Raw genomic sequence first — 14,703 nt, 5'->3', positions numbered from 1 at the left:
TAAATGGATATACGGTATATGTTTGTGGCATGGTGACAAAGCCTTTGTTCTAACTTGATGATCCCTAATCTCCTTTCAGTTCAGATGGCCAAGAGTACAATAGTCAACTGAAAGGTCAATCTGGTTAATAACCAATGAGACTCATGCCTATTTGCTAACCAAGGCTCACTGAGTTTCATGCAAACACGACTTAGCATTCAAGTTGATGGAGTGTCCCAGCTCCACCCAAACAAACTGCCTATGAGTGTAACTAACCTGGTTTTGCCATGTAATGCTTAAGGTCATGCTGTAACCTGACGTGGCTGTCCTCCAGCTCTACCTCCCGGGCCCTCACTGCCAGTTCCTGACCCCAGCGCACCAGCCCATTCTTCTCATGAACCATGCTGAACCAATCACCAAGCAGTTCCGCCTCATCACGGTTACCACAACCCTGTTAGAGTTAATCATCATCATCAACATCACCCAGTTTCATCATAGTTATCCCCACCCTACTATGGATTCATACTCAAATCGTCATTATTATCTGGCCTCATCACATTTACCCCCACCCTTGTAACAGTCAACCATCAACATAATTATCCACATCACTGGGCTCATCACAGTCAACTCCACCCTGAGATGGACACACAGTCAGTCACAATCACCACCACCATCCAGTCTCATATAAGCTACCCCCACCCAGTTAGGGATAAAAAGTCATACTAACACTAACATCTACATCTTGTTTGTCATATGATGATGACTTTTCTACGGATGCCCACTTGAGCCAAAGCCAATGACTCTATAACTTATTTTTTTGCACCATGTAAACCAGACATCGTGCAGCTCAGCCTCATCGTAATTACCCCGACCCTGTAAGGGTTATAGAGTCATAGTACTGTTACGCTACTGATGGAAACTTGTTTGCCCTAACACTGCTTTGGATTATTAATAATACCTAGACCATAACTGTCAGAAACAGTTACTGATCTCCACCTATGAAAATATGGCTGAACTTATATATTTTGTAATAACTCAAAAACCGTAGGTCAAACTGCCACCAAAAAGTAAACAGAAGTGATCCAGGACCAGACAAAACTTTCAGGGCCAAGAAATGCCTCACATATGTTTTGGCTTTTCCTGTATGGAAGAGCAATTGAAAACTGCTGAAAAGTGGGGTGTGCAAAAAATTGTAATGTCATGCATGGAATGACCTTCAAATATTTACCATACAAATGTTTGGAAAATAATTTTATCACATGATTTCCTTCCATGGTAGTTTAGGAGTGAACTGACATTGAAAATTAATTATTTTTGGACATTTGTGGGCCTATGACATTGAAAAGTAGGGTAAGGTCACTCAAACTGGGTCAGCGTAATAGAATCATGGTGCTGTACATCGTTAACCTTTTTATTTTATATTTATTATAATTATTATTTTTTTTAAGTGTCCGACCCTGGGCAAAGGCTTCAGGGCCTATTCCCAAGTCCCAGTAGTCCTCCTTGGGGCCCAGTAGTCCTCCTACATCTCCACATGCCACCAATTTGGCGCTAACACCCACCATCCATATTGAATACATGCTAGGGCTGTCTCATACAGGACTGGTGTACAGTACTGGTATTAGCGGGGGTACTTTTATGACATGTTGCCGGGTCATCTGGTATATCAGAAAAGTCTGATTTTTAAGATACTCAAATCCTTACACTATTCCCTGCCCCAGCCGGGATTCGAACCTGGGTCCATGAGGACTCCAGGCCGCCTCTCTACTGATTCTGTCACCGCCTCCCCCATATGTGTCTCATTTATGTATTGGTTTTTCCTGTATGGAAAAGTAATTGAAAAGTAGGGTGTCTGAAACACAGTACCACTATGTCAAGCAAGAACGATCTTTAAATTTTTGCCACAATTTGTTTGGAAAATAATTTCATAACAGGATTTTCTTTCATATTTGTATATCTATAATAGTTTGGGAGTAAACTGAGGTTAAAAATTCATAATTTCTGGACCCGTGACCTTGAAAAGTTGGTGAAGGTCACTGATACTTGTTTTTTATAACTTAAAAGCCTATGGTCAACCTTCCACCAAAAAGTATACAGACCTGGTCCAGAACCAGACAAAACTTACATGGTCAAGAAGTGCCTCATTTACGTTTTGTTTTTTCCTGCATGGAAGAGCAACTGAAAACTGAGGTGTCTGAAATACTGTAATGTCATGCATGAATGATCTTCAAATTATTCCTATAAAAATGTTTAGAAAATAATTTTATCATTGGATTTCCTTCAATGCCCATGGATCTATAATAGTTCTGGAGTAAACTGAGGTTGAAAACTCATGATTTGGGGACATTTTTGTATCTTTGACCTTAAAAAGTAGGTCAAAGTCACTGAAACTGGGTCAGTGTAATGGGGTCATGGTTATGTACTGTACATCCTCTTTACGTATGATGAAAATTGGAGACAAAAAGCAACTTAATGAAAATAATGAGAGATGTAAAGATCTCTATGGGTGACTTTAGACTCCCTCTTCTGTCTTTCTTTCCTTCATTCTTTCCTATTCCTTCTGCCTGTGGGTGACTCTACACTGAATGACAAGCCAAATGGTTTCCTATACACCAGGAGACCATTTACTATGCTGGGTGGTAACCATACAACCAAATTTTGGTGCCTGGTGGTTTAATGGGTAATTATGGCACTCCAGTTGAATTGAGCCAATGAAGGTTTATATCCAAGGGCTGGTTGGGGTTTATTGCTCACGTAATGCCACTCAGGGATGAGTGAAGCTGGCCACTCTCATCTTAAATGTCAGGACCAACTTGCCTAGCCCCGGCTTCTACGGTCCTCATTGGGCAACATAGGATTGGATCATGAATGGATGATGAATAAATGAATAAAGATCTCCAACTGTGGTAATAGGTAGAGATCAATAATAATAACTGTTCCATATTAACCCTTTCAGGCACTTGATTCAGGCTAGCAAGATGGTCTTCTTCATCTGAGACCTATCCTAGCAGCCAACAGGCGAATGAGTTACTCACCTCAACACACAGGCATCTTTCTGATCTTACTCTGACTAAGGTAAAAAAGTTTCATCCACCTATAAGGAAAGCTGTTTCCATTAAACTTTTCACTGCTATGGACAAAACTAAGTATTTAATTCAAACTAATTGCCAAGAAAAATCTTTGCAGTCAAAAAGTTAAAAAGCATCTAGCATGGGCCTTTTAATGCAATGGATGTATTTAGGTACAGTACTGGTATTCATTCAGGCAACCCCTAAATAATATTGTTTAACTGTGAGAAATCCTACCAGTCAAAGGGTTAGCGAATTCAGTTGCTTCATCTTCCAGTTCTTTTTTGAGAAAAAAATATATGTACCTTGCATTTGGTGAATTTCATTAAATTACTGTGTTTTCTGTTATGTTCAAAACATGATTAAATGTTACCAATATGAATGAACACAAAAAATATGACTTAAAAATTTACCATATTCTGATATGCATATAGATATTTTTTAATAAATTAAGAGAAGTAGAGCTGAACTGGGCCCACTTTATGAACTACTATATCAGGTTACCAAAAACGAAATAATTATGACCACCCGGTAAAATTTCAATCTAATGGGTCGTAACTTATTTATTATAAAACTTCCATCCATCCATCCATCATCCAATCCTACGTTGACCCATGAGGAGTGTAAGAGCCTGGGGCTAGGCAAGTTGGTCCTGACATTTAAGATGAGAGTGACCAGCCTTATTCATCCCTGAGTGGCATTACATGAGCAATAAACCCCAACCACCCCCTGGATATAAGCCTGCACCAGCTCAAGCCAACTGGAGCTCCTTAATTACTCACTAAACCACCAGGCACCATAATTTGGTTATATGGTTGCCACTCAGCATAGTAAATGGTTTCCAGGTGTAGAGGAAACCATTTGGCTTGTCACTCAGTGTAGTGTCATCCATAGGCAGAAGGAAGAGGAAAGAATAAAGGAAAGAAAGACAGAAGAGGGAGTGTAAAGTCACTTGTAGGCAGAAAGAAGAGGAAAGAATGAAGGAAAGAAAGACAGAAGAGGAAGAAATGAAAGAAAGTGAACTTTCATTGTTCCAAAACTCCAACACAGAGAATTAGTGCAATCTGTAAAGCTTCATTCATCTTTCCTTAGTAACACATTCTAATTAATATATATTACACAGATTCCTTGGTTATAATGGTTTTCATTATCAATGCTAGATGCACTCCTGCCATTATCACACGTTTTTTGAAGGGGAGGGGAAAATAATGAAAAAAATATCTATCTATCTATCATCCAATCCTACATTGCTCCATGTGGAGCGTAGGAGCCAGGGGCTACGCAGTTGGTCCCAACATTTAAGATGAGAGTGACCAGCCTCACTCATCCCTGAGTGGCATAACACGAGCAATCAACCCCAACCACCCCTTGGATATAAACCTTCATCGGCTCAATCCGATTGGAGCACAATAATTACCCACTAAACCACCAGACGCCAAAATCTGGTTATATGGTTACCACCCAGCGTAGTAAATGGTTTCCTGGTGATAATGAAAATAAAATAATGCACACCTGGGCTGGTTTGTCGAAAATGATGGTACAAAATCTGTGTTTTCTGATGGCTCTGAGAGATTAACAGATAAGTCTCTACTTGAAGAGTTAATCCCAGGTGGTGGAAACCACCAACTCTTTATCCCCTAGCCTCAGAACCCCTTACCTGAAGTCCATCTGCTAACAGCTTCTTCCTTACTGTGTCCTTTTTGTAATTTTCTATTGACATAACCATGCCTATGTGCGTTTCAGATACTTACCAAAACTGTATGTATATATGCATTCAATGAGTCTAAATTCTAAAAGGGAAACTGGGTCTACTAGTGGGGTGCCCAGTGCCAAAAAGGATACATCCCATAGGTTCTGTGCTTTCATTATCACACAGTTTTATTATCACGCACTAGGTGCAGTACCAGTTATGTGTGATACCCAAGGGATTCCTATATTCCAAAGAAAAATATCTTTGTCCTAATCCCTTCTGTAAAAATTAAATCTTACTCTCACAGATTTAAAAAGTAGTCTATGCACTTCATGTATCATAATAATGCAGTATGACACTACAGGTTTTAGATCAATTAGTCACTTCTCACTATGACCCTGTGTGGCAAATACCAGCACCTACATATTAGCATTGTGAATGTTTCTTATATTTCAGCCTTATTACAAATTTGTCTGGTATAAAAGATGAGATTGTTATTACTGTCTACATGCAGCTAGGGTCTTTCATACTGCCTTATAACTGTCAAAATCTAAAGTGGCCTTGCCCAACTTACCAATGAAAATCAAATGAACCGGAATGTTGTATTATTAGACAGTAATTACTGTATTACTCATGCTCAGAAAAAAAAAAAAGTAACAGCAGTTAAAGTGCAGAAAGATACTTACACCTTCACCCCTTAGAGCCTTCTCCACAGCAACACCTCGTTCCTCCAGCTCTCGGGTTTTCACCTCACATTCCTCAAGCTGACGCTGGATCTCCTGAGCCATCCTCAATCTACAATGCACATATTACAGTACAATGATAAGGGTCAGTCACACATTACCCTCTTTGTGGTGAAGAGACCTGAGGCTAACCCACTGTGTTTATGAACAATTAAAGGGATGTGAACTGCACTAAATACTATCTATCTATCTATCTATATACCTAGGCTGCTTCCCCCAAGGAAAGGGAGGTAGCCGAGACAGGACGACTCACTCTCCATTTACTCATCCATTCAAACACATTCATTCGCATCTTAGCCCCAAAGGGGAGAACGGACAGATCCTCACCGCATCACACCGCACAAGGGTCAACTGCGCAATGCAAGCAGTGACATCCACAGCAGGGCCCGACAGCAGAACTGGTTTACCCCTGCCACATCATAACAGACCCATCCCCTTACCCGCACCTGACCTGACTAGCTGATCAGACCAAATGCGGGAGAATATCCCCTCAGGGCTGCATCATCACTTATTCATTCACAATTTCTCTCCATTTATTTCTGTCACGCACAGCCACTCTTCCTTGCTCAACAGACATCCCTCTCGCATCCAGCGCTCTCTTCACACTGTCCATCCATCCTATTCGTGGTCTTCCTCTCAGTCTTACACCTCTCACATCAGATCTAGTTATCTTTTTCACCAATCGCTCATTATCCATTCTCTCCATATGCCCAAACCATTGCAACACCCTCTGCTCAACTCTACCAGCCATCTCCCGAACAACTCCAGTTCTCCTTCGCACTTCATCATTTCGCACTTGATCCATACGCGTCACTCCACACATACTCCTCAGACATCTCATCTCCATTACATTCAAACTTTTCCTCTCTGCTACACCCATATTCCATGTTTCAGCCCCATATAACGCAGTCGGTACCACAACACCCTCATACAGCCTTCTCTTTACATCCATTCTAAGCGAACGACATTTAAACACTTTTTTCATTCCTCCCAGCACCTTTCCTACTTCATTTATTCTAAACTTCACTTCTGCATCTATTCTTCCATCCACAGCAACATGTGACCCTAGATATTTAAAACAATCTACCTCCTCAAGCAACTCACCATTCAAAACTATATTCATCCCCCTACCATCTATCAACCTCGTACACTTCATCACTTTACTCTTATTCTCATTTACTTTCAATTTCCTCCTTTCACACACCCTTCCAAACTCCTCTACCAACTGTCTCAATTTCTCCTCTGAATCAGTCACCAGTGCAGTATCATCTGCAAACAGCAGCTGCTTCAGATTCCACTCTCCTCCATCAACATTTACCAGACTCAGACCACCTAAAACTCTTGCATTCACCTCCCTTACAACACCATCCATGTAAATATTAAACAACCAAGGCGACATCACACATCCCTGTCGCAGCCCCACTCTCACGAGAAACCAATCACTCACAGCATTTCCCACTCTTACACACGCTCTACTATTTACATAAAAACTTTTCACCCCTTTTAGTAACCTACCATCAAGTCCATACAATCTTAAAACAGTCCACAAAGCCTCCCTATCAATTCTATCATACGCTTTCTCTAAATCCATAAATGCCCAAAACACATCCTTGCCTTTCGCTAAATACTTTTCACACACTTGTCTCACAGCAAACACCTGATCAACGCATCCCCTCCCTCTCCTAAAGCCACACTGCTCATCACTAATCACTCCCTCTGTACCCTCTCTAACTCTCATAATTAACACTCTACCATACACTTTACCTACAACACTCAACAGACTTATACCCCTAAAGCTAGTACATTCATACTTATCACCCTTGCCTTTATACAACGGGACCACACAAGCACTTGCCCAGTCAATTGGCATCATACCTTTCTCAAAGCACACATTCAATAATCTTACTAACCAGTCAACAATAGTCACTCCACCACCCTTCAGGCATTCCACAGCACACCCATCCATACCTGCAGCTTTCCCTGTTTTCATCTCCTTTACTGCCTTCTCCACTTCCTCCTTCGTGATCAAAGAATCATTCAACTCTCCCAACACATTTATTCCTTGCACCCTTCTATCTGCCACAATCTCAGCCACCCTTTCCTCCTCTACATTTAACAATCTTTCAAAATACTCTGCCCATCTCTTCCTTACTGCATCCATCTCAATTAACATCCTTCCATCCTCTGCTTTTACTCGTTCTTCCTTCCCAGACTCTCCCTTTCGCACCCGTTTCACCTCCTTCCAAAACATTTTCTTATTCTGTTGAAAATTCTCTGTCAGCTGCCTACCCCACCTCTCATCTGCTGCCACTTTAGCATCACGCACAGCCCTTCTCACTCTATTCCTCTTCTCCTTATACCTTTCATATGACATCTCATCCTTCCTCTGCAGCCACACTTCATATGCAAGTCTCTTCTCAGCCACAGCCATACTTACTTCCTCGCACCACCATTCACTTCCTTTTCTTACACCACCACCCACACGTCTCACACCACACACCTCTTCTGCATGCCCCACCACAGCACTCTTAAACAACTGCCATTCCTCCTCCACGCTGCCATTTTCCCGATCTTTCACTGCGTTCCACTCATCTTTCAATTTCTCCTGATACTCTAGCTTTTTCTCTCTTTTATCCAACTCACTCACTTTCAAAACCTCCCTGCCACACCTAACCCTCCTAGCTCTCACCCATCTCTTACCTACTCTTAACTTTCCCTCCACCAGGTAGTGGTCAGACATACCTCCACCCTCCCCTCTCAGAACTCTCACATCCAACAAACTTCCTATTACATTCCTAGACACAACCACATAGTCCATCAAGGCTCTATCAACAACCCTTCCACCCTCCTGTCTCACCCATGTATACTTATAAATATCTTTCTTCTCAAACAGCGTATTCCCAATCACCATCTCTCGCTCAACACACATCGCTATCATTCGTTCCCCATTTTCATTTCTTCCAGGCACACCATGCATACCAACTACGCCTTCAACTGCTACATTTCCCACTCTAACATTCAGATCTCCCATCATTACCACATTCACATTCGCTCCAAAACTCTGCAGACACTCATCAACATCATTCCAGAAAGACTCCCTCTCTTGTTCATCCCTTTCACTACCAGGCCCATATGCACTCACAAACACCCACAACTCACATTCAAATTTCGCTTTCACCCACATCAGTCTCGATGACACCTCCTTCCATTCAATCACACACTGCTGTACTTCCGGACTCACTAACAAGGCCACACCTTCTCTTGCCCTTCCTCTATCAACACCTGACAATCTTCCATTCACACTTCCAAACATAGATTCCCCCTTCCCTTTCATCTTCGTTTCACTCAAAGCTAACACATCCAACTTTCTTCTCACAAACATTCTCCCAATCTCCTCCCTTTTAGCCTCAATTGTACTACATCCACGCACATTCATAGACCCAATCTTCAGGGTACGGGGATAACTCCATCCCCCGTCCCTTTCTCTGGCCTGTCTCTTTTTAGGAACTAAAAAACAGAGGAGGGGGTCCCTAGTCCCCTCACCCCGCCCCTTTTAGTCGCCTTTTATGACACGCAGGGAATACGGTGGCAGTATTCTTCCTAACACAACCCGGCCGCAGAGTAGTAGCACCACCCAATAGTGCGGCCAGGTTGTTTCCCCCCCGCCACAGGGGGGGACACAGAAATTATCGTTACACAGAAACACAAAAATCAAAAAAAAGAAAAAAAAATGATCATATACTACCCAAAATTTGAGAAAAAAAAATCCATAATACTAAAAATTTCTCTCTCTAACATGTAAAAAAAAAATAAATAATAGTTAAATTGAGGGAAAGGACTATTGAATCTAGACTTATAGAAAAAATAAAAAAAAAAAATAATAATAAAAAAAACATACACAGGGTGGCTCAAAAACTGCCTGGTAAATGTGGGCAGGCCTTGGGAAAAATTTTGGCAACTTCTGACTTACACTGTCTATTTTTTTATCTATTGCTCCTTCTCCCTCCCTCCCTCCCTCCTCCTCCTCCTTGCTATCCGTCTCCTTCTACCTCCTCCTCGGTCGCCCTCTTCTTCTTCCTCCCTCCTCCTAAATACAGTAACTGAAAACCTCCACCATATTAGGATATGAACCTATCTCCAGCAATGATAGCTCCTTTCACCCCATCAACCAAAGTTGTACACATAAGAGGATTCTTGTTATCTGGGTGTTATGATCTGTGGTGGGGAGAAGGGAGACAGCTGATGCTAGCTCCATAGTTAGGGTCAGAGTCAATGGCAGAAGTTTAGAGAAGTATTAATCTTTCTGACATCAAAGGAATTCTTCCTTAACATTAAGCAAAGTTGTATGCCGCTGTATGTGAGAGAAGCGTTATCCTCTATGGCAGTAAAACATGGGAAGCAGGATGGACAGAGGGCTGTTAGTACTCTCCTGCACGGCAGAACTGCAAATTGCAGAAAAGCAAATGAGCAGCCTGAACTGAAGGCACTGGTGATATAATGCATAGGTAAAGACCAAAGTGTCTGGACATATGGAGATATGAACAAAGTTGCAACCAGAGATTGTGCAACACAGACAACCACCATTAAATGAACAAGGCTGGCAAGCAAACATGTACAAAGCCTTCTAAATGAAATGAAGAGACCAGTTCATGTTATCTCCTTGTGCTATAAAATTCAGGACAGACATCACATAGTCACCTCATTATTTGGCTGAGGAATAAGGTTTGGCTAATGATGATGATAATGGCAAAAATGAAGATTAAGATAGTGATGATGATGATCACAATGAAGACATAAATGAGGGTGGTGGTATGTGGAGAATGGCTTTGCATTATATGTAAGATAAATGTGGGTAGTAACTCAATTCTGCATACCTGCTGTATCAAATAAATGTACAAGAAGAGCTTCAATGGTGTGCAGGGTAAGCAGGAAATTGTGAACTATGAGGGTGGTATATGCAAGGAAAATCACGTAATTGCTGTTAGAGCGGATAGTGTGGATTTTGGTGGATTATCTGAAGTTTGTGGAAAAAATTTTGCTACTTCGGGGATATTAGTGCTGGCAGTGGAGTGTGGGCAGGCACCAGTGCCAAAATCAGATGTGCCTAAACTTCAGAGAACTGCTACCCCATCGACAATGATAGGACTCTCATTTCAAGTAAACAGGAAAATGTCTGTTGCCTATGTAAAAAAGATGATGTTGTAGGACTGTAAACAAAGGCTGGAGCATGCTAAGATAAGGACAGTGAGATAAGTAAAGCCCCCTTGAAGCCTATACTGGATAGCACACCACTTAAGGAATGGTTTCGTATTAAAGTAAATTAGTGATGTGATGTGAATGCGTAGACTGAGATGGGTCAGATATGTGGAGAGAACTGAGGAAGTTAAATGGTTGTAAAAGACTGTGGATATGAACACTTAGGGATGAGCTAAAAGAAGATGGGGTAAGGTCTTAAGTAAAGACCTTAGGGTAATGAACCAAGATGCTGTAAAAAATCAAGCAACCTGGAAAGCAGCCATCAGGTGATCAAGGCTTACAAATACTAGTATGGCTGAAGGTCCAAGGCTTTTAAAAATGTTAAATGTAATAATGTACAATGTGGCAGACCTCTTGAGCTCTGCTTGTCGTGCTGCTTTAAGGGCTGACCGCTGTTTCCTGGTAGTTGAGGAGGACCAGGGTGGCTGTTGTCCTCGCTCCATTGTGCCCCCACCACTGCCACCCCCGCCACACACAGGACTACACTCCTCCTCAGACAGGCTCTCCTCTGCAAGGGGGCACTTAATCACACACTTGGTAACACAGAACACGAAATCCTCATTTAACCTTTTGGCTATGATGTCTTTTTTTATTATATTCTGGTACCATCTGACAGTTTTATTTACTTATGGGAGAAGCTTCTAATCATGATGGGGTTGGTAACATCTCCATTTAATTATTCAGTATGATGACTTATATTTTGGGTATTGAGCAGTTGCAGGTTTACATCCAAGGGATGGTTGGGGCTTACTGTTCACGTAATACCACTCAGGGAAAAGTGAGGCTGGTCACTCTCATCTTAAATGTCCGGACCAACTTGCCTAGCCACGAGCTCTTATGCTCCTCATGGAGCAACACAGGATTAGATGGATGGACAGAAGGATGGATGGATGGATGGATTGACCAAGGCTTTATATAGCACATGAGATCCCTTCTGGTGATGGGGTTTAATACATTCTACTTTGACCCTTCAACCACTACCCAGAAGCAAGTGCATCACTCAAGTTGCATTTTGCCTCCACATCCCAGAGATTGGGTGAGGAGTGCTTGAGAAACTGTAATGGAAAACTGGGTTCGGAAGATGATCAGAATTTTTTTGAATGGTTCTAAAATAGTCACCTATTAATGAAAAATAAATTACGAATAGAATTATATGTAAGCACACACCTAAAGTACTTTCTGATCTTACATCTGATACATAAACTCCACTCTAGAATGCCTAGACGCTAAAAATTAAAAGGTTAAAGTGTTAATACAAACTCCGAAACATATAACACATCATATCAAGCACACATTGCCAATACCATCACTCTCCATAAATGGGGTAATCAGTAGCTGGGGTGTAGCTACAGTGGTAGTGACACTGCCTTCTTGAGTGCTCTACCTGTGTTTCTCTGGGGAAATGCTTGGCACTTTATATAAGAATATTTGAGTGTGCTGCATCAAGCTGGGATAAAGAGGCCTCAAAGGACAACATGAATTTATTTACATTGATGTAATGTGTATAAGGATGTAAATATGGGCTGTGACTTCTGACTCCTGTTTTTTTTTTTTTTTTTTTTTTTTTTTTTTTTTTTTAACATGAGTTTGACTCACTAATCCAAGTTTACAGTGTTCCATTCATCCATCATCCAATCTTAACTTGCCCCATGATGAGCATAAGAGCCCGGGGCTAGGCATGTTGGTTCTGACATTTAAGATGAGAGTGACCAGCCTCACTCATCCCTGAGTGGCATTACATGAGCAATAACCCCAACCACCCCTGGGATATAAACCTTCACCGGCTCAATCCGATTGGAGCGCTGGAATTATCCATTAAACCACCAGGCGCCATAATTTGGCTATAGGGTTACCACCCAGCGTAGTAAATGGTTTCCTGGTATACAGGAAACCATTTGGCTTGTCACTCAGTGTAGTCACCCATCGGCAGAAGAGGAGGAAAGAACGAAGGAAAAAAAGACAAAAGAGGGAGTGTAAAGTCACCCGCAGGCAGAAGGATGAGGAAAGAATGAAGTAAAGAAAGACAGAAGAGGCAGGAAGGAAAGGAGGGAGAAGATGAAAGGGCAGACGCCGGAGAGCAGCACTACATTGAGTGAGTGAATGGTGAGCGCCCCCACCCACCACAATTTTTTTATTACAGAATAATGTGAAATACACTCCTCTTGCAAACCATCTCACTTTACAAAACAAGCTAGAAAAGCAAAACACAACTCTCCTCACATGCGCAAGAGAAAAGCATGCACACAGTTAAGGCACTTGCATTTAGTGTTACAGCTGGGTTGGTGCTCAGGTAGCAAATTGTATAAGCACAACAAAATTAGGTGCACCATGCTATACCACTCATCTTTACAGGAACACTAAAACAACCTGTCAACGACATGCTACCTCAATAAAACATGATCTGCATGTTACATTTGTAATACAGTAAGTTCTCTGTTAAATGGACTTCCTATGACTGATATGAAAATAAAAGAAAAATGGAATTTTCTTACACATTTATACCAAAAAAGTTTCGTTATGTTTCCATTTCCTAAATCAATACCTTCAATTCTGGTGTGAGAAAATTAAATGAAAATATGCTCACAGTTTGATGATACCTACAAGCACATAATCTTGAAAGTGTGAAAATCTAAGCCACACTGCAATGGTTGGTTATATTCAGGTCTCATTACAGCTTTGGTGGTGTTATTACTTCTCATATGATGTGTTTCTATTTTCATAACCAAGTGACTTACTTTGCAAAATCATGCCCGAGGGTCATAATAAGCATAAATCAGGACGTTCAGGTGAAAAGAAGGGCTGGTTTAAATATCTAAGGTGGAAATGCAGTAATAAGTAATGAATACATGGACAACTAGTCAGTGAAACTAATTTTGTTATAAAGTACCAGTAAGTATATTACGAAAAACTGGGACTTGTAAAAGTCAGCACTCCATCTACTAACAGAAGCATTTTCACAATGAGATCCATAGACACATATTTCAAGAATATTCAATATACATTAATGCAATAACTGATGTATGGCAGCATGTTAGTCTGGCAACTCCTCATAATGACTTGCATATGCAAAACTATTCCTTGCCCCCCAATCTCAACTGCAGACTTTATGTGATGCATACAACAGTGACTAATCCCTCATATGATCAATCAATCAACTAACTGTCATACATTCTGTACAACAGTATTAACAACATCCCTCATTTGATCATTCAATCAACTAACTGTCACACATTCTGTACAATAGTATTAATAACATACAATAAATAACTATACAGACAAAAACACAATGAGTGTTATATGACCATTTGCTTATAGAAATGTAACTTTTTTTTTTTTTTTTCCTACACCATAACTACAGTGCCCAATTTCTAATTATGCAACAATTTTGCTTCCCTCTACGATTGCTACAACTCTAAATTTGTGATATAATAAATCATCATACTGTATGACGTGTTTTTATAAACACATCCCAGTCGAAACATGAGAGCATCCTGTACATTAATATACATAAACAGTTTGCCTAACTTTGATGCACTCATTTACATAGTGTACATTAAGCCAAGAAGCCATTTACAACGCTGGGTTGTAACCATATAACCAAACCATACGTGCTCCCTAAGTGTCAACAAGTGGGTTGGTGGAGGGTTAGTGCCCCTCCCTGTAAAACAAATAACTCAAAGTCAAATGGCCACCCCTTAAGGGATTATGGCATCTGGCAATAGACAGATAGCTAGACATTCACTTCTATACAGAAAGTGAAAGGGAAACAAACACACATCATTTTAAAAATATCGGCTGAAGGAGTGGAGTCCAGTTTAACTGTGACTAATTATTTTCAAATACTGACAAGAAATTTGGCTGCAAAAAGCTTAACAGGTACCAGTAACTGAAATTTAAGGGTACCCTGATCAGAAGACATTTTTTTGATTAGCAGGGAACTTACTGTGCATTTTTCAAGCCTCTTGTT

The 14,703-nt window shown here is 40.9% G+C and overlaps 2 protein-coding genes across 2 annotated transcripts in view; one reads left to right on the top strand and one right to left on the bottom strand.

The window, feature by feature from the left end:
- LOC145407014 (guanine nucleotide-binding protein subunit gamma-1-like) overlaps window positions 1-3,202 on the top strand; it is a 49,312-nt gene extending 46,110 nt beyond the window's left edge. The window contains exon 3 of the mRNA XM_080278029.1: window positions 2,936-3,202. The gene's annotated coding sequence lies outside the window, so the exon portion shown is untranslated. The remainder of the gene's footprint in view (window positions 1-2,935) is intronic.
- The window catches only part of Mical (Molecule interacting with CasL), a 302,955-nt gene that overhangs the window by 18,422 nt on the left and 269,830 nt on the right, over window positions 1-14,703 (bottom strand). The window contains exons 30-32 of the mRNA XM_080278020.1: window positions 11,088-11,244; window positions 5,424-5,532; window positions 256-430 (exon numbers count right to left, since the gene is read on the bottom strand). Of these exons, the coding sequence (XP_080134146.1) occupies window positions 256-430; window positions 5,424-5,532; window positions 11,088-11,244 (441 nt within the window). The remainder of the gene's footprint in view (window positions 1-255; window positions 431-5,423; window positions 5,533-11,087; window positions 11,245-14,703) is intronic.

Source organism: Coenobita brevimanus, chromosome 72, assembly GCF_032717465.1.
Source record: "Coenobita brevimanus isolate Jiangsu-jjx chromosome 72, ASM3271746v2, whole genome shotgun sequence".
NCBI lineage: Eukaryota > Metazoa > Arthropoda > Malacostraca > Decapoda > Coenobitidae > Coenobita > Coenobita brevimanus.
Note: the sequence above shows the minus strand (reverse complement) of the source record. Positions and strands in the feature narration are given on the sequence as shown.